General features: G+C 46.8%; 1 protein-coding gene across 1 annotated transcript in view; it reads right to left on the bottom strand.

Annotated features, from left to right (window-relative positions):
* Positions 1–21937, bottom strand: part of LOC135392813 (caspase-7-like) — a 98574-nt gene that overhangs the window by 17452 nt on the left and 59185 nt on the right. Inside the window, exons 5-6 of the mRNA XM_064623524.1 lie at positions 11945–12086; positions 11662–11852 (exon numbers count right to left, since the gene is read on the bottom strand). Coding sequence (XP_064479594.1) covers positions 11662–11852; positions 11945–12086 — 333 coding nt within the window. The remainder of the gene's footprint in view (positions 1–11661; positions 11853–11944; positions 12087–21937) is intronic.

Here is a 21937-nt window from a genome sequence, read left to right as displayed (position 1 = left end):
TTTTTTACGCCCTATAAGGTGTGAAAAAGTTTACAGTGCATGTACTGTTAGCAATCCGGAGAGGTATTCCGTCGGCTTTTGTGCAGTCATCTAGCGTCGGCTCTGCGGAATATGTTATTGGAAAAGCACGCCTATCTACAAACACAGTTACCATTGTTGCAGCATATATACCTCCAAAAATGCAGTTGATAGTAAGCAATTACGGACATTTATCTCACTGCTACGTCAACCCGCAATAATATGTGCTGATGTAAATGCACATTCCCTTCTACGGGAAAGAAAGAAAACGGACGCAAGAGGACGACAGCTAGAGAACCTGATTATGGGCCTTGATCTTACAGTTCTAAACGATGGCTCAACAACGTTTTTACGCGGCCAAACCTACAGCAGCTGCATTGATGTCACACTGTGCACAAATGATATTGAACAAGAGCTTATATGAGCTGTGGATATTGCTAAAAGAGGAAGTGGCCACATTCCAATCTATATTATTGAAGAAAGCTGCACGCAACAAAAACCCAGAAGGTCCCTTACAGTCTACAACTGGCATGATTTCCAGCATGAAAACACGGCATCTCTCTCTGGCTGTATATCTCCGAGAATACAAGGAAAAATTACAAGTTAATTAAAAAGTTAAAATTACAAGTTAAAATTACAAATTCAAAAATACAAGGAAACCTCCAGGAAGCAAGCAAGACAGTTAGAGTACCTAGTGCATATACAAATATTGATGCTAATTTCCAGCAACTGAGGGCTCGGCGCAGAAGGGCTGAACGACGATTCAGACGCTCAGGGGACCTAAGGCATCCGAAGGAGGCCACTGCACTCAAAGAAAAAAACAAGAAACATCTCAAACGATTAACCATAAAAAAAATGGACCGAGACTTGTGCCTCATTTGATCCATCAAGAAGTAGCACCAAGACGCGGCGCATAATAAAGAGCTTGAAATCACTTCCCAAGCAAAACATCCCTTTCCGTGCCATTGCTCTGAAAACTGGGACCTCAGAAAAAATGATTGCTGAAGAATTCCTTACGACAATAACAAGACCATCTGAGGCCTCTTCAAGCCCCATGCATATACAGGGTGGGTGCATATAAAGTATCCGACCATTTATGCACGTATGGCATTCCCTGCTTACCCCATGAACTTCCGGTGGCGTGGGATGACGCATTTATCGGATGAAACCGAACAAAGAAATCTTAGTAACCAAACTCCACGTAAGAAAAAAGTTGCCCATGCAAACGTTGCTCTCCGTGCATCCCGATTTTCCTATGCAGAAGTCAATATGGCGGTCACGGGACAGTTGCGTCTAGCTACCGCTAGGCATACCAGATCTCGTTTTGTTTCTCTGTGAGCGGCACCCCGAGCGGTAGTGCGACACAACTCTGCTACACTGCTATGGCCCATTGGAAATACAGAGAGCGAAGCTCGCGTTGCTAACGATATCATTGCCCAAAGTTTGGTTTCCACGATTTTCTTCTCGACGTGCAGCGCATAAATGCACCGTGGTGCTCCGCCGGAAGTTCCTACGGTATGAGGGAAACGCGCTATGCACGAAAATGTGGGGCTACTTTATCTGCACCCACCCTGTACAATCAGACCGAACTGCCTACGTAAATGTACTCGTGTCGAAACATAAAGGAACACCAGAAATGGATTCAAAATTTGCCATGGGTGAACTACAGCGTGCACTTGCAAAAGCATCAAGAAAGAAAACAACCCCAGGACATGACAAAATTACGTATAAATCGCTTGAAAACCTCGGGCCAACCGCCATCAATACTGATTGCTTAATTGTTTCGTTGCTGTTTGATACACCTTTCCCCTGTCATGTCTGTTTTGCCTTCTTTACCTTATCAGGGAAATAAGGAGCGAGTTTGGGGCGTAAAAGATGTGCCATCGAGTTATAAATGGAAGTCTTTCAGGCTGGCAGGGGCTATTTGTTTCTGGATCCAGGCCTGCCGCGGCACGTAGCGCCGCTTTTCACATTTTTATAGGCTGCTCCCACCCTGATGTAAGTAGAAAGTATTGTTTACATGTATAGCTACTTTGCCGTCGTGCTGTACGGGCTGCTGGGACACGATAGCTCGGACGAGGCACCCACGATAAGAGCTTCCTATGTCGTAGAGCCGTAGCGCGCACGAAGCGCTGCCCGTGCTGCACCTGAACTATGCAGGAGTCGTTGCAATATCGGCATCTCGTGAGGTACCAGCGTGTAGCACTGAGAATAGCGGGGTGCTGAAGTTGCGCGAAGCACGGTAGGCTAAAAATCTGGAAAGCTAGGCATGGTAGGATGAACTGCTGAAAAGTTATCTTAATCGTCGTGGTATACAGCGTGTTGAAGGAGTGCGTGTCACTATCGGAGATTTCATCAGGTACACACCATAAAATTGTGACACCCGCTATGGGGATACCACTTTATACCTAACTTCCTTCATTAAGTTACTTTTTCCCACAAAAATGTAATATTTGATTTATGTATTTCAACAGGGTGCCTCAACAGAACACAGGCGGGCACACAAGGTGGGTACAGTGGCTGAAAAGCGTTCAAGGGCAGCCACATCCCTATCGTGCACTCCGCCGTGTGTGCTCGCTGCACTTTGAGCCAGGCTGCTTTTTTACTGGGCACACTCAAAGACAAAGACTCAAGCCTTATGCATGCCCTACAATTCCTGCCCAAGCTGCAGAAGTAACAAAAACACATAGTCAAAGTTTTAAAAGAGTCTCACGATGTTTGCAAAATGCAGAACCAAGAATAGCAGGAGCAGGGGGACCAACACGTTGTCACACTGTCGTCACTTCGCACGGAAAACAACTGGCTTTGACTCCCCTCAAGTAGTCCCAGAACGCCACATACAGGCAAGCTTTCTACCTACACACATCAGGTGGAGAAAAAGCGGTACCATAACCACCAGTTGCCTCATGACTAGAGCATGAATGCATTGCAGCCCAGTAACTAATTACAGGCTTTTGCTTTACATTGCCATAGGACGTAGAAGTGGAAGAGCACCACAGTACTCCCAGAACGTCTGCACAGCCTATGACGAGCTCCGCACCAGAGGTTATGGGACGTAGTGTTGGTGTTTTAAAGTCGATCACCACATTCATATTAAAAAAAAAACATGTTAGTCAATCTGCAGTTCTCTTTTCCTATTATCGTTCTTGTCCTCTCATACACAAACATAAATTTGGTGTCAATTTGAAGGATAAAGAAGTAAAAATGCGAATTATATCTTGCATGGTGAATAGACCTCGAGGACATGGCAACCCCATCGGTGTCGGGAACTATGCCAGGTGATCAAACACTGGTACACCCTTAACCAAGAGGAGACCTCCTGTAAGTGTTTCTACAGAGCGCAGTTAAACTGCACAAACAAGCGTGTCTCATGGCCCAAAATGACATGCTGTTCATTGGTAAAAGGCTACATCAGCGCAACAACACCGGTGAAGTAAAGTCAGAAAAAGACACCAGGCAGTGTGCGCAGCAAATTCTACAAGAACATTCATACGGTTCGAAAACAACACCGGGTTCAAAATTAAAGACGGTCTACCAGCACCTGGGGAAAGTAAGGCGAAGACATTATGCCACCAAGCAAGTTATTCGACGGAGAGAGAAGAAAATTCAATATCTGAAGAAGCTCATCGATGACATGAAGGAAAAGAAACTAATACCTCAAGAGGCCGAAATACAGCTACAGCCATTTGGTGAGCTGCCAGATGAAATTCTAAAGGAGTGGTACAAAACTATAAGAGGGTGCCATCTGGACGGCGTTACAGTGAGAACTTCAGGAAATTTGACACAATGCTTCAGTACTATTCTCCACGTGTATGCAAGTACCTGTCAACAAGGTTTCCAATGCCGACACCAGCTACCATAAGAAACGACTGCAGGTTGTTGATGTGTGGCCAGGATTCACCATGGAGTCTTTGCAACACCTGAAGGAAAAAGTACAGTGGTGCCGCAGAGGAGGAACGGCTGTCCAGTAATGCTGGACGGCACGAGTATTAGGACGATCAAAAGAGAAGCCGACTGATTGGGTATATAAACTTTGGCCAGTCCAAAACACCCGAAGACTCCGATGATGTCCCCTTCGCGACGGATTCTTTTGTATTGGCGTCGTAACCCACTGGAAACTGCCCATAGGACGTTTTCTGAACAATAGTTTCTCCGGAGATGTTCTTCGAAAGATCGTCACAGATGCTGTTAAAGTCCTGCAAGAATGCAATATGCATGCAGTCACACTTGTGTGCGATTACTTGTCCTCCAATGTAACAATAGGGAAGATTCTTGGCTGTAGGATCTATCAACGGCAGCCTGAGGACTTTCACACATTCTTTCCTCGCCCAGTGAGACCAGTAGAGCCTATCTTCCTCATCTTCGATGTCGCGCATGCACTGAAGCTGCTCAGGAACCTTCTCGGCGACAAGGGCACATTTTACAGTTCTGAATATGGAGTAAGTTATCATGCCATTATCTAGAATTTAGTTATCCTTATGCTCAAAATGTTGTAGGTAGTGGAGTGGGACTCAATCGTTAGACTGCACACGCTACAAGATGAAGAAGAGCTTCGCGCAGCTAACCGGCTCGTTCGGGCTCATATCGAGTATAAAAGCCAAATAACGAAGGTGCGTCTTCAGAACAAACATTCAGCCTATCTGTGGGCCTTCCACAATTTCAGAATACTGAGGGAACAGAGAGGTTCCTTACAGATGTCAATGAGGAATTGTGAATGCTCTTGCTGTGCCATACCTAACCATATTCAATTTTTCCTTGTAGTGCTTTTGACCTGCTAAATGCGCATGCCCCGCATGCCAAAGAGTACAAGGCGCCGCTGCAACCGGCAACGTTTAGTGCCCATGAAGAGAGGATGTTGTCCATCTCTAAGAAATTAATGACACTGAGGCTGCCGTCCGATGTCAACAGTCAGCCTCGCCTTCTCCCTGAAAAGTGTTGCTGAACTAGCCAGCTACCTTTTCTCACAAAGGTTGTGCAGGTAAGTTTCTATTAACCCACAATTCCCAAGCTGTACAATATTGTGATGGTTTCTTGTTTTTAGTTTAATAGCGCTAAAATAAGCAGCGTGATCTGCGATATTTAAGTGCAAATGTTTAATATCTGATGTAATGTCTGTATTTGCATAGTATGCTGCATCTCATGGTGTGCGTAAGCTCCTTTTGAGAACTAATTGCAAAGTTGCGTTTCTTCCCTGCAGGCACATCTACACCTACAGACTAAGCCAAGACGACTTGGAGACTTCTTTGGTTGTATTCGTCAGAGGGTAGGATGGAACGACAACCCATCTGCACTTCAGTTCCGCTATGCTTGTAGAGCAGGGTCAAAAGCAGGGAATGTCGCTCCCAGCTTAGAAGGCATTCTCATGCTGGGACATTAAGGCACGCAGAGGCAGAATGAACAACAGCGAAATGTAGACCCGGATGAGGATGTTCCACAGTCTAGTGCACTTGACACAGCTGCGTACTTCCTTGACCATGATTATTCATATGTCGAGGGGCTGACTGAACTGTGATGAGATCCTAAAGTAGGTGGGCAAAAAATTGATGGGCACCTTGTCGCATTCGTGACAAGTCGGATCACTTGCTCCGGTTGCATTGACATTATGGTACACTTTAGTGGAAGCAGCATTCTTCTGTTTCTGGGGGAAAATGAAAGCACGGTCTGCCCGTCTATGTTTGTACAAAATGCTCTTCGCTGTGGGGAACGTATCATGAGGCAAAGGAAAAAGGGTGATATGCAAGTACTTATTATGTCAGCATTTAAAACGTTTGCAGAAAGACACCGTCAAGTGAGTGCATGGAAGAAGCGCTTTGACGAAACCCCAGAGCATGTTATTACGAGAGATGTTCACGTCAAACCGGGACTTTCTGTGTCCTGAGTGTACAAATGGCTCGCGCTACTTCTTTTTCGTCATTTTCACACCCGACAGTCCTCCGCGTTCAGCACGTGGTGGTCCAAAGTTTGTGCAAAACAGAAGAAACCTGCTGGACAAGATGGCCGACAACGAGGTGAGCGCGCACATCGAACAGCGAATTGTCATGAAGTTTCTCGTGAATGAAGGCGTAAAGTCATCTGAAATTCACAGAAGACTTCAGGCTCAGTATGGCCACGATACACTTTTGCCGCAGCAAAGCGTTTCAGTGGTGCAAACGGTTCCGAGACGGCCGTACATCAGTGCAGGATCATCCCGGCTGGGGTGGCTCAGAGCCCAGGGTCAGAGTTCCTGAGAACATCCAACGTTTTTCCACGGGTTTCTGGGACAAGGCTGCCGTTGTTCATGTTTATTTTCTGCCCAGTGGTACCACCATCAATACTGCATATTACTGCCAGGTTCTCAGGGGTTCATAAGGCGCTGAAGCAAAAGGGCCTCATCACCAAAGGAGTCCTCCTCCTACAGGACAATGCACGCCCGCATACCGCGCATCTCACGACACGCACCTTACAGGAACTTGGCTCGGAGTTGCTGCCACATCTCCCTTACAGTCCAGACCACGGCACCAGCGATTTCCATCTCTTCGGGTCACTGAAGGCGTTCCTTGGGGGCCGCCACTTCAGCTGCGACGACGAGGTCAAGAATGCGGTCCGATCATGGCTGCTACGCGCCGGTAAGGATTTCTACGTTGTGACATCCAAGCCCTCGTGAAACGCCGGGGGCAAGTGCATTAGTGCAGCTGGAGATTATGTTGAAAAGTAAAACTAATTTCTCGCCTGTAAGGTCATTTCACTTTTGCGAAAAATGAAAAGTCCCGGTTTGACTTGAACGCCCCTCGTATTTTGACGAAGGTCCTTCTGAGGAGTATGCAATGCTCAGGTTTGATGACAATACATCAGGCTTGGGCAACAATCTCGAACAATTTCAGAACAAGTGCAAGGATCCTACGTACGGCATGTTTTAACAAAAGAAATGTTGTTTCAGAACCAGCGATAACTGCAACACAGCCTGCATGTGACAGTGAAGAATAGCGCCAGCTCACAGTGGCAGGAACGTGCAAAAGAATAGGACGACAGCTTCTCTTTTCTTTATCTGTCAGTCAGTGGTCCCACCATTCTCGTGCGACACATACTGCTTCTGATGCACTTGTCTGTGATTTCTAGAACGCAGATTTTCATACAAGTGTTTTCTTTTCCTTGATATGGTCCTGTATCTGGGCAATGAGAAACGTATTTTGGTCTTTGTTACAGGCAGGTTACGATGATTTTATATTGCATACGCATACAGGGTGTCTCATGTAACGTGTCAATAAATTTTATTGAAAGAGAGAAATAGAAGAAGAAAAAAACGACCGGTTACTTTTCCGCTAGTTGATTTACAAACAGGTGATACTTTTGATGTAGCACCTGTTTGCAACTCAAGTAGCAGAAAAGTAGCGGACGTTTTTCTTTTATTGCTCTCTTCAAATAAAATTTATTGACACTTTAGCGAGATACCCTCTATACTGAACACTAGTGCATATTCTGGCATATTTACAGTCTGTTACACAGGACGGCAGAAGCGAGAGGTCCCAAAGCGTTGGAATTTATGATAGATGTTTCATGTGAAATGCTCTTGTCCGCGTTCTGCAAGGAGTATAGACCAGTGCATCATAACGATCACAAAAAAGGCGGTGCAGTGTTGACACCCAAAAATGCTGGAGAATACTTGTCAATGACTTGTTTATTTTAGCTGAGTGTGCAGGTTCTCAGTGCCCGGAGCCATTTCTATGCCTCACATAATAACTATATACGTAATGCAGCTATTGTACTTGTTACATAGGCTTGCCTCTTAATTCCTGAGTGCCTGAGAAGCGAGGAATTGTTACTTTGTGTGTTGATATCCCATTCAATATGCTTGAAACATGCAGGACACGACTTTGGTAGTGTTTTCATGTGGGAGACCCTAAAGAAATTGCGCATATACTCAGAATAATTAGTATATATTATCCACTCTTTAGTGATCTCCAATCCATGGACTAATGCTGGTCCACAAGTTCCAGTAAGTGCTGCTCCCGAAAAGCAGTAGTGAATAGGTGTAACAAAGTCCGATGCATCCATTTCTTGGTACTTTTTCTCGGCCAACAATTCCAGAGTTCGCACAACATCTTCAGACAATGAACCAGAAACCACTGACCACAGTGTCACAAGTTGCACCAACTGCACTGCGTTGCGGCCTAGGCGAACTGCACTTATGCAGTAATTGTGTATCACCCATATGTTCCATTTGAAGTTGCCTATCTAGTCACCTAACAAGTGTTCCGTAAGCATTAACTTATATTATAATTGGTTAATAAATGGGGGTTTTACGTCGCGAGACATCTGAGATCATGAGCGACGCCACAGCGGTCGGTCTGTGGATTACTTTTGCCCACCTGGGGGTTATTTAACGTGCGATGAAAGCTCATCACACGGCACCCCGTATTTAACGTCCCTCGCGGAAGACGGCGTGTCTAAGCAACTTGTACCGTGCCACCAAGTTGCTGGCGTCCTCGGCCGGGTTCGGCCGGGGAAGGCGAGCACGCTACCGACTGAGCCACCGAGGCCGGTAGTAAGCATTAACTATAGTGGTGCATCTGCTCACTCAAAGATAGCGTAAACAGAGGGAAAACTAGCTTATGAAATCCATGGCTTTATCGATCATGATCGTGAACAGAAAACACATAAGCAGAGCAACATAAAACAACATTTCTGCCTGTTTTGAGCTTGCTAGTTTTCTGACTGGTGGCGTTATGTTGCAAAACAGCTGGCCATGAGAGACACTGCATCAGTCGGCCCTCAGCTTTCTTGTGTGGGTCGGTGCATGTCTATTCTGTCGAAACCCATGTCTTGTCAGGTACTGCTCACTGTACCCTTTTTGATAACCTTGTGATGCAGGTGACGTGTAGCACATACCAATGGAGGCATTATACTAGTCAGTGACAGAATTATAATGCTCAGATGTTGTTTGGAAATTAGGAGCCTATATGGTATCCACTGTATCCACTGTATATATTATCCTCTGTACATATTATTTCATCTACCGTCAGGTGAGCTATATTACTTGATTATTAAATACCATGTTTGTGTATTTGGGAACCAAATTTTGTGGCAATTGTGCGGCCAATGTGTAATTTCTCGTGCACAAACAGCACAGTGCGTTCTTATGATACACATGCCAAATTCTCCTTGCATTGTAAGTGTTGTTATGAAAAAGTTTACCTATTAAGAAGCCTAGACTGTTCAGACAGTGGTCTCAAGGAGTGTACCCCTGTGTCGTGGCAACTGCAGGCTAGAAGGTGGGGACTTCACTAGGTTGGGGTAATTACGAATTCTGGTTCCAATTGCTCCGTACCTGCTGAAGAGCCCGCCTTCTGGCCAGTTTCTTGCATGTAACAAAATTCTACAAGTTCCAGATCGTACAAGATAATTAGGGAATAAATTGGTTCCATTCTGGTGGGGGAGGGGGGACTTCCTCAGTGTGCCAGTGCCAGTCATTATTGTAGTCATGTCATTGCAGGCTGAAACTCACACATATCTCACGTTCAGGGGGAAGAAAGTCTCAAAACAGACCAGTAGAACTTAGCCGGCATTCGTTGCAACTGTTCCAACCGAGTGCAGAGAGAGCTTTTGTGCGGTCATACGTTAGTTGCCGCAATCTTTTTTCTCTAGAAGTCAAGACACAGATCGTATTTTTAGGATTACATTTCATCCATGGCGGACTGGTGGCACAAAATGTTGCTGGTGAACGAAGGGGTTCACCACACTTTGGCCCACAGCGCGATACGGGGCACGTAACGCATGGACGTGCACGTAATCAGCACTGCCACGAAGAGCACTGTGCAGTTCCTGCAGCAATTTTCGGGCTAAAGTTAAATGTACGGTCTGTCTCTGATTGTGCAGAACAGAACGACTTGTGAGAACAGTAGCACATCACCGTGTCTTCGCGACCTCGCTACGTTACTACTGCGGAAAGGATCACTCTTTCGAGCTGGCAAGGTGGAACTGGTGGGACGTCCGAGCACTACAGCCATTCATAATTCCGTGAAGCCCCGAGACTAGACAGAGAAGCACACAACACATTTGCTTTCACTATAGCCATCACAGCCATCACTTCAAACGTGCTTGGCTTGAATAACATTGGCTATTTTCGGGAAATAGCCCGTTTTGCGAACAATGTACCCAGATTGCTCTTGCTTCGCGGGGCCGATTTCTTCATGCTGGCAACAGAGTTCAACAGAAGGGCAGCTCCCGACGTTTGACGCGGGGAATAGGCTGAAATGCATGGGAATATGGCGACTTTGACCCACCTGCTGTTGACAACCTGAAAATGTGCCTCCCCACAATCAGTACGTTCCTATGCCCCAACATATGGGCTCTTCGTAGGTCCCCTGTATGTGCCCACATTCCTGGTCTTCTGAAGAAAAACTCTGTTTCTCCCGTTGTTGCTCATCAACTTACCCTGGAACACGTCAGCTCAGCTTAGTCTCAATGACTCCTTGTGTACATCGATAGATCAGTGCTTCAAGGTGGATCAACAGCTGCCTTTTATATTGCACGTGAAGACCTTGAAGTGGCACAGAAACTCCCCTATGAAACAAGTCCAAGCTCTCCGCGAAACTGACCGCGTTGAACCGCATAGTGGGATCAGCGCCCAGCGCGTGAAATCTGAACGGGGACAGTAAGGCAGCCCTAGAAATTCGGGCAAATTATTGTGCCAGAAAAATCGGCTGCCTGGACACAATGATAGTCATCAACAACCGACTTCTATTCTAAGGTCATGACCTGTTTTCCCAGTGGGTACCCAGTCACACCTGCTTGCACAGATATGCTCGCATAGACGCCTTAGCACGTCATGCACAGGGGGATGTCAACTTCCGTAACTGTTCACTACAACTTTCAGCCTCTGCCTGTCGATTACAGATACGCCGAATCCGCCACAGCGGCACCCGGCAGTTTCAAGAAAACGCTGTCCGATTGAACGATCATCTCCGGTCCATCGACCCGTCGATTGGTTTCGTTGCTACACACCACTGCTCGCGTTAGCGTCCATTCAACAACGACTACGACTTCGTCTCCAGGACACCTCTGCTTTTCTATAAAACGAGTCACTCGCACGAATGCTCCACTAGCACGGTTGAAGCTGATATTCCAAGTCCCGCCGACAATGAGAGATTCGACACCCCTCGAGTCACGCTCAGACGACGCCTACTCGAACTACGATGCACAGGCTTTTTTCTGCCCACTTTGCTCGGCCCAGTACGACACCCCACACAGCGCTCTGTGACAACAGTTTTGATGTTCCTGAGCTGCACAGGTCTCATTCTACAGTATCCCACCCTCACCCTCAACGAAGAACTTCATCTTTTTTAAGTTATCTTTAGCTTTAATCAATCTCACCCTTCTTTCACCGTTTGATAGCCATCTTTTTAAAGACAATATTTTCTTTAATTTACATCACTCCCCCTTCATCGTTTGTTAGCTTATCCTTTATTTCCTAATTATTTTCTTTTTATTTCAGTTTTCTTTTTTTTATTTACTTCGGAATGGCAAGACGACGTCGCGTTTCGCTTACCATTCCTCCCTTTTTTTTTCTTGTTCGAATAAATATAATTCCCTTGTATTCTATGGTATAAATACACATTTGCTCGGCATGCTTGTCGCATTACCCGAGGCTACGATAGAAAAGCTTACGTGTAAGAAGAACAATTTGGGTTTCCCAAGAAGCTTCGTGCAGACTTTGTTACTGAACTGTTCGTAGATGTATTCCAGGTCAATCAGTTCGCCGCCGAAAGGGAACGTGATATCTTCCTTGCCGTGACCCAGCACAAAGCAGGCGAAGCAATCTGATGCTCTCGATGAATCCTTGTCAATATCGTCTTTACCTGTTCAGAAACAAAGAAAATTAAATTATTATTCGGGTTCCTCAAAGGGAAACGTTGGTTTGGGATGCTAGAAGTAAAAAAACATGTCTTACACGTTTTGAGCTTTTCGCGGACATCTGCTCGTGTGGAAGCCTCGTAAACTTTAAGGTCAAAGCCAATGACGCCATCAAATACACTTTCTATGGTCTTGGCGTCTGCTTCAGCTCCCAATTGTTCTTGCGTGTCAGCACTCTTCTGCAAATAAGCGGCAGCCTAAGATATTGTGAACGAGTGCTGCCACAAGTGATGTACTGGGATAAGGCGAATCTTCTACGTCTCATTCTTAGGGTACATTTATGCTGCAGCATCGCTGCTCGCTGCTCGCTGCAGCTTCAAGCACATCGCTGCTCGCATAACCGCTAGGGTGCGTTTACCCTGCAGATTGCTCAAGATGCTGCTCGCTTTCGCTATATCAGTCGCCTAGCAGCGTTCACTGTGGAAGGATGGAAACGAGGAAAAGTGGGAAGGAGGAAACCGACTTCATCACAACCAATCGCAGGTCGGATTTCAAGACGCCAGTCATCAATGATACCAGGAAGACAAACATGTTTACATTCCTAGGTGCAGCGAGCAGAGCGGCAAGCAGCGGCGAGGATAAGCGAGCAGCCAGGCTGCAGGGTAAATGCACCAACAGAAAGCTCTGTGTTTGACCTGTCATCGCCAGAAGTCAGGTAGTCCCCGGGCATGTTCAAACATGTTTGGCAGCATTGTTGTGGCGATGATCATTGCGTGCATCTTTGGCAAGCAGCGATGCTGCAGCATGAACGCGCCCACAGAGATACATGTGTTTGTTTCGTCATCGCCAAACAGCGATGTGCCATGTGCCAGCAGCGATGCTGCAGCATAAATGTACCCTTAGAAGACCTACCCGCAAATACGTTAGTTGTTACCGCCGTATTAACAAGCTACTGACAGTATTCGCATTGCACATCTTTTACCTCAGACGCCGTCAACGATTCATTCAAGCGGAACTCAAGTGCAAACATATCCCCTCGAAAGCATGAATTGCGCTTTCTTTCTCAGAAAATTCACAAACGACGGAAGTGATCAATCTCGTTCCTTCTCTGTTGGTGTTTCTATGGCATCTTTCATGCAGCGAAGAGAAATTTTTGCACCTGAGTGGCCCGTTAATGCGATATATATATATATATATATATATATATATAAAGAACAAAAATAGCCAGAGCTCTTTGGCTGCACATATAGCATGTGTTTGTAACTCAAACGTCGCCATGCCAGTACTGGACAGCTGTTTCGGCCTTGTTGGGCCTCATCAACAGTACGCAGGCAGGCAACGTTTGAGTGGATGGCGTCAGAAGGTCACGTAACAAGTGATTCCTCCCATCAGGGTGAGATAACTCACTCACTGAAAGGCCAGTGCAAAGCCAGTGAAGTATAAAAGGAAAAAAAAAAAATAGCCGGAGCTCTTTGGCTGCATGTATAGCATGTGTTTGTAACTCAAACATCGCCATGCCAGTACTGGACAGCTGTTTCGGCCTTGTTGGGCCTCATCAACAGTACGCAGGCAGGCAACGTTTGAGTGGATGGCGTCAGAAGGTCACGTAACACGTGATTCCTCCCATTAGGGTGAGATAACTCACTCACTGAAAGCCCAGTGCAAAGCCAGTGAAGTATAAAAGGAAAAAAGAATAGCCAGAGCTCTTTGGCTGCACGTATAGCATGTGTTTGTAACTCAAACGTCGCCATGCCAGTACTGGACAGCTGTTTCGGCCTTGTTGGGCCTCATCAACAGTACGCAGTTACAAACACACACACACACACACACACACATATATATATATATATATATACACGTATATATACGTATATAGTTTTTAGTATACGTATATATACGTATATAGTATATATATAGTTTTTAATGGACACGGTCTGACCGTGGTAGTTGTAGTTGTTACCTGCTGGGTAGGTGCCACATGTATTCTTCTAAACAACTTGCGATCCTCGTTTATTCAGCTAGCAGCTACTTTCATACACACAATAAAAACGGCGTAACCAGAGGGCGAATATGGCGCCCCTTCTAATACGTTCACTAAGTTGCTGCTCAAGTCAAGAAGGGATCACGCCACACAAAAAATTGCCATGAACAAAGCTTTGAAACACAAGTTGAAATTATCTGTGGCGTACAGCACAAGGTGCATTACTGTATTTGTTTTTTTTACATGTCACAGATAAGAGGAATTCATGCACATGCGGATCGATTCGTGAGAAACAAAGAACAAAGGAGTGCATGACGAAGAACAACCTGTGCTCAAAGCAAAATACATTGATCGTTTTGAAAAATTGTATATGTTGGACATCACTGCACAAATACGGTGAGTAGCACGAATAATAGCACTATGGCAGCAGTGTTACATGCACTGCTGAGCATGAATAAACACACCTGAATAAACTAGGTCGCTTTTAAGAGGTGCTGACATTTGTTCCTTATCTTATAATCATTACTCAGGTGGATTACATCCATTTGCATTCACCTGAACTGGAGTTGCATACTGTGTTATTCTTCTCTCAGTCAAGGGCGGCCCAAGTGTATGGCAGCTAAAGTCTTTCACGGGGGTAACATGGCAGAACAACTCCAGCAAGTGCTCTGCGGTTATCCTCTAAAATAAAGAAACCTACTTTGATGCACCATGTCGTCAGAAGATTTTGTTCCTGCTAAAACTCGGGTCTTTATTTTACAATATCAAAAAGAACCTTACCAACCATTACTATATCAGTGGTGCAGTGGTGCAGTTCAACTGCTAAAACTCGGGTCTTTATTTTACAATACCAAAAAGAACCTTACCAACCATTACTATATCAGTGGTGCAGTGGTGCAGTTCAACCAGTTCAGCTTGCACTGGCTTCCTGTGAGGCCTGTGCAGCTATTTCGTAATCGTAATCTTTATTTAGTCAGTATTGTAAAATGTACAGAAAGCGGGACTGTGAGGGCAAGCCCTGTAGTACAGTCCCAGCACAGTTCAAGAATTAACAGCTAAAAGATACAGTTTAGTTGTGATTAAGATATTGTTAAATCGATATAAGACTTAAAAAAGTACATGGGGAGTTACCCGACAACTAAAACACTAATAAGTAACTAAAGTACACACGGGGAGTTACCCAACAACTAATACACTCATAAGTTACTACAGAACACACGGGGAGTTACCCGACAATAAACAGACTGGTAAGTTATTGAGCAGCCTTGCGGGCACAGGAGCCTTATACAGTTGTTGAGAAAAACAATTTTAACCAAAACATCATATGTTATCATGTAATTCATCACATGGTTACATCTACAGTGATGATGGGGTATTATGCTGGGAGTGTAACAAACTGCGTAACTGATACTTAAAATGGGGAAAAGAGGTTAGGGACCGTATATGAGACGGCAATGAATTCCAGACATTGGATCCGAAATAACTCATTGAATGAATCCCGTAATTCGTTCGAGGTTGAGGTACCCGTAGCATACCAGGTTCGCACCGCAGCGAATAAGGTTTTTGAAGATGTGTGATTGAAATAAGATGATCTGAGATCATGCCGTTGCATAATCTGTAGATTAGGATGGCAACCTTATATTTCAGTAAATTGTATATGCTCTGGATAGGATAGACAGACACTGGAATGCAAATGAGATGCTATCGCGGGGATGTGCGAACATCATTATGCGCATTGCTCTCTTATGAGCGTGGAGTAGAGGAAGCAGGCTGGATGAATAAGTGAGCCCATAAACTTCCAGGGCATAAGAAATATGCGATTGGACTAGAGCATGGAAAACCATTAGGAGACAAGTGACGGGGACCAGGTATCGAATCCTTGAAAGAGCACAGAGCCCGCTGGTGACCTTGGAACGCACAAACTGGATATGGTTAGTCCACGATAAATGTTCATCCGAGATAACCCCCAAGAATTTCACGGATGTCGTTCTTGACAGGGAATGCCCACAAAAATGCAACGTGTATTGGCTTAGGTCAAGTAATTTTTGGCGTGGGCGAAAGATCACATATGAAGTCTTACCTATGTTAGGAACGAGTTTGTTAGCTATCAAGCATGCGGAAAACTTAGTTAAAACGTTATCAGCCTTCACGAACAGCCCTGCAATAGTGGGGTCTTCAACAAAAATATTGGTGTCGTCGGCATATAAGAAACACTTCTCAGACAGACAGAGATGAAGGTCTTTGATATACATAAGAAAAAGAAAGGGACCCAAAATTGACCCCTGAGGAACGCCAGTTGATAAAGCCTTAACAGAAGAATCGTAGCCCGAGACATGAACATACTGCATTCTATTTTGCAAGTAGCTCTCTAGCAAAGTGAGCGGAAGCCCTCGAATTCCATACCTGTATGCCTTTTGTAGAAGTATTTTGTGATCAATTAAATCAAAGGCCTTTGTCAGGTCCACAAAAATGCCCATTGTAAGCAGTTTTTGTTCGATATTCTTCTTTATCTGTTCGGTCGCGTTTATTAGTGCTAAAGTTGTGGATTTACCTTGGCGAAAGCCGAACTGAAGCGGATGTATTACCTTATGTCTGTTAAAGAATCTTTCTAGTCGGTTAAGTATTAATTTTTGACCGCAGGAAGTATCGATATGGGACGATAATTTCCTACATCCACTCTGGTCCCTTTTTTATGGACAGGTACAACCTTCGCCAGTTTAAGTTCGTCAGGGAATGTCCCTTGTAAAAACATGCTATTTGCTAGCACTGACAGTGGTTGGGCCAAGAGGTGTCCCACTTTTTTAAGAAGAGATGAAGATAAACCGTCATGGCCAGATGACTTTGAACTTTTGAGAGATCTTATAGTGGAAAGCACTTCATTTGGTGTGGTTGGGTCAAGAAAGAAAGAATGCGGGTTTGATGTCGGCAGTGGAACTTCCAAACCTGTACCATTCAATAAAGGTACGCTCTTCGTTATATTAGTAAAATGGTCATTTAGCATGTTTGCCACTTTATCAGGAACACTCACCAGTTCATCGTTATTTTGGAGTGAAATGTCAGTATGTGTCTGTCCATTACTTTTACCCAAAATGCGATTGATTGTGTTCCACATCGTTTTGGGAGTACCGTTGGTCTCGCTGATAACCTCAGAAAAATAGTTACATTTCGCGGCGCGCAGGACATTTCTGACGGTATTGTTATAAGTAGTATAACGAGAACGAAGGTGGTGGTTCAATGAAGAGCGGCGCATTTTAGTATATAGATTATTTTATGCTTAATGCTTTTAAGAATTGCATTTGTGATCCATGGTTGTCTAATCGCGCTACGCTTGCTCAAAACTGAGGTTACGGTCGATTCCTTAATCAACCCAGAGAGTGTTGCAAGAAAGTAATTCACCTTTTCCGATGTGTCAGTATATGAGGAAAAATCCCATGTGAGCTGACGAAGGCGATTCTCGAGTGAAACAGGGTTAACGTGCGTGCGTGTGCGACAGCCCAAATCACGTGAAGGCGTCCCCTTACGGCCAACATATGGGAGCTCATGATCCGAGATGTCACACCCGGCAACCCCATAGATCAGGTTATGATCACAAAGATTAGTCACAACATGGTCGAGAAGTGAGCCATTAACGGCTCCTCCAAATCGAGTTGGCGAGCTAATTAACTGCTTAAATCCATGATCGGCAAGAATCTCCTGATATAATGAAACACTGGTATCGCTTCCTAGGAGATCTATATTGAAGTCACCAACGAGAATGAGGTTGAGCTTTTGTTGGCATGAAGAATGTAATAGGCCATCAAGTTCATTCAAGAAATCTGGTAGATGAGAGCTTGGTGATCTGTACAATACTGCTATTGTGAGGGGGCGGCCACTAAATGTGGACAACGATGATGGACAATCTGGGATATCAAGAAACAAGGACTCGACAAGCTGACAGTGGAACCGAATGTCGTTTCTGACAGAATATGGTACCCCTGAGTGAATATACAGAGCAACACCCATCCTATGTGCAAACTCTACATTATAATTATCTACATGGAAATACATATCACGGTCACTTTGTAACCAGGTTTCGGTTAAAGCAAAGAAAGTGACTTTTCTTTGCAAGATTTGAAATACAGCTTTTATATCATCAAAGTGCTTCCCCAAACTACGTGTATTAAGATGCAGTACCGACGGGGAGCTAAGACATGCTTTATTCAGACATTCGAGTGAAATCAGGTCCATCTATTAATCATGAGAAGCTACATCACTGCGACACATCACAATCGAGCGAGATCAATTGTTTGTTTAATGCGTACAACCTTGGCATCAGCATCTTTGCGCATGAGAACGTGCCCATTTCGTAACCAAACAAAGCGGTAGTTCTTTTCCTTAGCCACGTCTTTCGCTTGTCGAAGAAGCAACCTGTTGTACACGGTCAAGTTTTCACAGATAAAGGCTGTGGGGGGCGCTGATCACCCGGCAACTTTTGCGCGATAGCGCAGATAGCGCAAGAGATAAAAGAACGAGCGCTCGGGAAAAGAGTGATTCGTGCGGCAGGCAGGCTGGCAGACGGTCACAGAAGCGAGAAGCGACGAAGCGGGCAGACGGCCAGCAGCTCTGATGTAAGGCAATAAACTCTGTTTCTTTTGTTCGACTGCTGTGTCAGTGTTCTTCGGGGTTACGGCGGGGTCGAATACGGAACCACCCCGGGTTTGTGGGCCGAGGTTCCCACAAAATTGGCGCCCAACGTTGGTGTTTTCGACCCGTCGTACCGTTTTCCCCGGAGGGCACGGCATAGTTGCAGTTAGTGTGCATTTTTGTTTGTTTTTATTCGTTCTGCCGCCGTCTGCGTTGCAACGCAGGTTCTTCGACCGGAGATGCCTCCCAGGAAGAAGCACGAACCAGACAGTGACGAGGAGGAGCCTGCGCCAGTGGCTGAGGACTTGCTTCGACAGATGGCATCCCTCTGTACTGACGCAGCAGCTTGGTAGCAGCACGCCCGCCGCCCAGCCGTCCCCGGACACGCAGCTGCGCCTGAACTTGCCGGTACCGACATTTTCGGGCTACAGCGACTCCAAGTCTGCTGAAGATTTCCTCGCCGACTTGAGTGCTTACCAAACTGCCGTTGGAGCCACCGACGACGTCATTCTGCGTCGAGTACTTCCCGCAGCGCTGGTAAGCTCAGCTGCTTTGTGGCGTAGGTCCCAGCCCCCATTTCTCTCGATGAGCATATTCAAGTAGCAGTTTCGGGACGAGTTCCTCCCCCCAGACTACGTGATGCGTATGCGCGAAGAGCTTGCAGCCCGAACGCAGCATAGTGATGAGAGCCTTTTGGAATACATCCGGGCGATTCAGGAACTGTATCGGAGAGCGGACCCTCTCGTAGACGAAAAAGAGGAGGTGGCGCGCGTTATCCGACAGTGCCACCCTCGGTTCAAGCCATATTTACGGGGTCGAAGTTTTACTTCCCTGTCGGAGTTAGCTACAGAAGCGCGCAGCATTCAGGCCGACTTGCTAGCTGAACTGCGTTACCGCCCACCTCCTAGACCGGAGGAGACTCTTGAGCCTAGTTGTGCATGGGGCGGATCGGTACAGGCAACGGAGCTGCATCCCCGTTGGCCTGCAGGACCGAATAGCGGAGCGTCGGCAGGTCCTTCACACCGCTCACTCGATCCTTTTGCGCACGAGCAAAGGAACCGAGCGAGGCTTGTTGAGGAGACTTCGAGGAGCGCAGGACAGACCGGTAGCGAACGTCGCCGAACGTCAGGATACTGGCGTAACGACAGGATTGAGGGATCAACCCCACCGCGCTCTAATGGACTAAACGTTGGGAGACCGCGTTGTTACGGTTGCGGGCAACACGGACACATCCGTCGGGACTGCCCACATCGTACTTCGGCCACCCCCGACAGAATCCCCCAGGGAAACTCGGAACGCCGACGGCGGTAACCGCAGATTACGAATTCCCGTCGTCGGCCGGAGCGAACATTGATCAGAGGCAAGTTACTGCTAACCGTGCTATCTTTTCTGATAATACAGTGGCCTTGGTCCCGCTTGCGTGCCGATTGCAAGATGACATCTGCAACATTGGACCTTTCATCGTGGTGCGCGTTCTGGGCAAAGACGTTGCAGGTTTGGTGGACACCGGAGCAGCTGTTTCCCTGATCGGCGACACCATCCACGACTGGTGCTGGGAGCGGAACATCTCGGTACGGACGACCAGGACTCTCCTAAGGCTCGCCTCTGATGCGGTTGTACCTGCCGGTGGTGCGGTGCGCCTTACCTTGACTGTCGATGGACATCGGGTCAGACAACGCTTTGTTTACCTTCCTGGACTGGCAGGAGCAATGATCCTGGGACGCGACTTCATTATCCGGATGGGACTTGTCCTGGACTTGCGTCGCGGAGGTTACCAGCATGCATGCAGCAGTGCCTTCTACCCATTCCTGGAGTGGACAACCCCTGGAGCGGACCAACGCCGGACTGGCGAGGGAACCCAGGACGACTGCTCAAAGCGAAACCGGGAACCGACTGGCAACAGCGATGAACCTAAGCAGCAAGCCGCTGGAGTACTTCGCGGTGCTGGACCATCACTGCCCGTTGGAGATCATCACGGAACAGAATACCGAACGCCTGTAGTTGCAACTGCTGCCTTGCATGGGGGTCTGCAAGGATTTCCAGGAACCTCAGAGCAACGAGAAATGCTGGAGCAAGCATTGCTACCCTTTTCCCGGATGTTTACGGAAAAACCAGGTTTGACCGAAGTCTTGGAACACGGCATAGACACCGGCGACGCAAGGCCTTGGAGATGCAACCTTTGGCCGCTTAGCGTCCACAAGCGCAAGTTGCTCGATGCTGCGCTGAACGAAATGATCGAGACGGGTGCTGTGAGACCCTCGCGCAGCCCGTGGGCCTTTCCGGTGGTACTCGCTCCGAAGAAAGATGGAACCGCAAGGTTGTGCGTGGACTACCGCCGGTTGAACGAGGTGACGGTGAGAGATTCGTATCCATTTCCCTCTATAGACTCGATCATGTACACGTTGGGATCAGCCCGTGTGTTTACAATCTTGGACTGCAGTCGAGGATGCCTGCAGATACCGATAGCACCTCATGATGTCGTAAAGACAGCCTTCACCTGGCATAGGGGACTGTTTGAGTTCGTCCGGCTTCCCTTCGGACTGTCCAATTCCCCGGCTAGTTTTCAGCGTATGATGGACGAGGTGCTCGGCGATGCGAAGTACAACTTCGCCATGGCTTATATGGATGACGTAGTAATTTTTTCACGTTCATTCCAGGAACACCTTTCACACCTGAAAGTGGTGTTGGGACGTATGCAAGCTGCTGGGTTGACTGTCAATCCTCGAAAGATGCAGTTGGCGACTAACCGCATCGACCTGCTCGGGTTTACAGTGGAGTCCGGCACGGTCAGGCCGAACGAGGACAAGCTGAAGGCTATCCTAGACTACCCTCGCCCGCAGGATATAAAGAGCTTGCAGCGCTTCCTCGGTATGATTGGATTTTATAGACAATTCATACCGCGGTGTTCGGACATGACGCAGCCACTAACCTGGCTACTGCGGAAAGGTGCGCGCTGGTCATGGGGAGAAGCACAGGAGAATGCATTCTCCGCCCTGACGGAAGCGACAGCGCAGATCACCGGTCTGTATCTCCCAGATCTTAATCGCCCATTTGTAATGCAGACAGACGCGAGCGATTATGGACTGGGCGCAGTGTTGTTACAACAGCACGAAGGTGAACTTCGGCCGGTGGCATTTGCAAGCCGCACGCTGACATCACCTGAACGAAATTACACCGTGACATAGAAAGAGTGCCTGGCTATCATGTTCGCACTGAATAAGTTTGGCATGTACCTGGATGGTGCGAAATTTGCAATCCAGACTGACCATCAGGCACTCGCCTGGCTGAGTAGATTGAAAAATCCCGCCGGAAGACTTGCACTTTGGAGTCTGACGTTGCAACGGTACGACTTCTTGATCGAATATCGGAGGGGAACCTCTAACAAAGTGGCAGATGCGCTGTCTCGAGCACCTCTGCCCCTGGAGGACGTCGTTACCACGCAGGAGCTCGTAGCCGCGGTTGGACAAGCCGGAACGGACAGAGAGC

This window comes from Ornithodoros turicata, chromosome 1 (assembly GCF_037126465.1).
Source record: "Ornithodoros turicata isolate Travis chromosome 1, ASM3712646v1, whole genome shotgun sequence".
Classification (NCBI taxonomy): Eukaryota; Metazoa; Arthropoda; class Arachnida; order Ixodida; family Argasidae; genus Ornithodoros; species Ornithodoros turicata.
The sequence above is the reverse complement of the archived record's forward strand: the minus strand, read 5'-3'. Positions and strand labels throughout refer to the sequence as shown.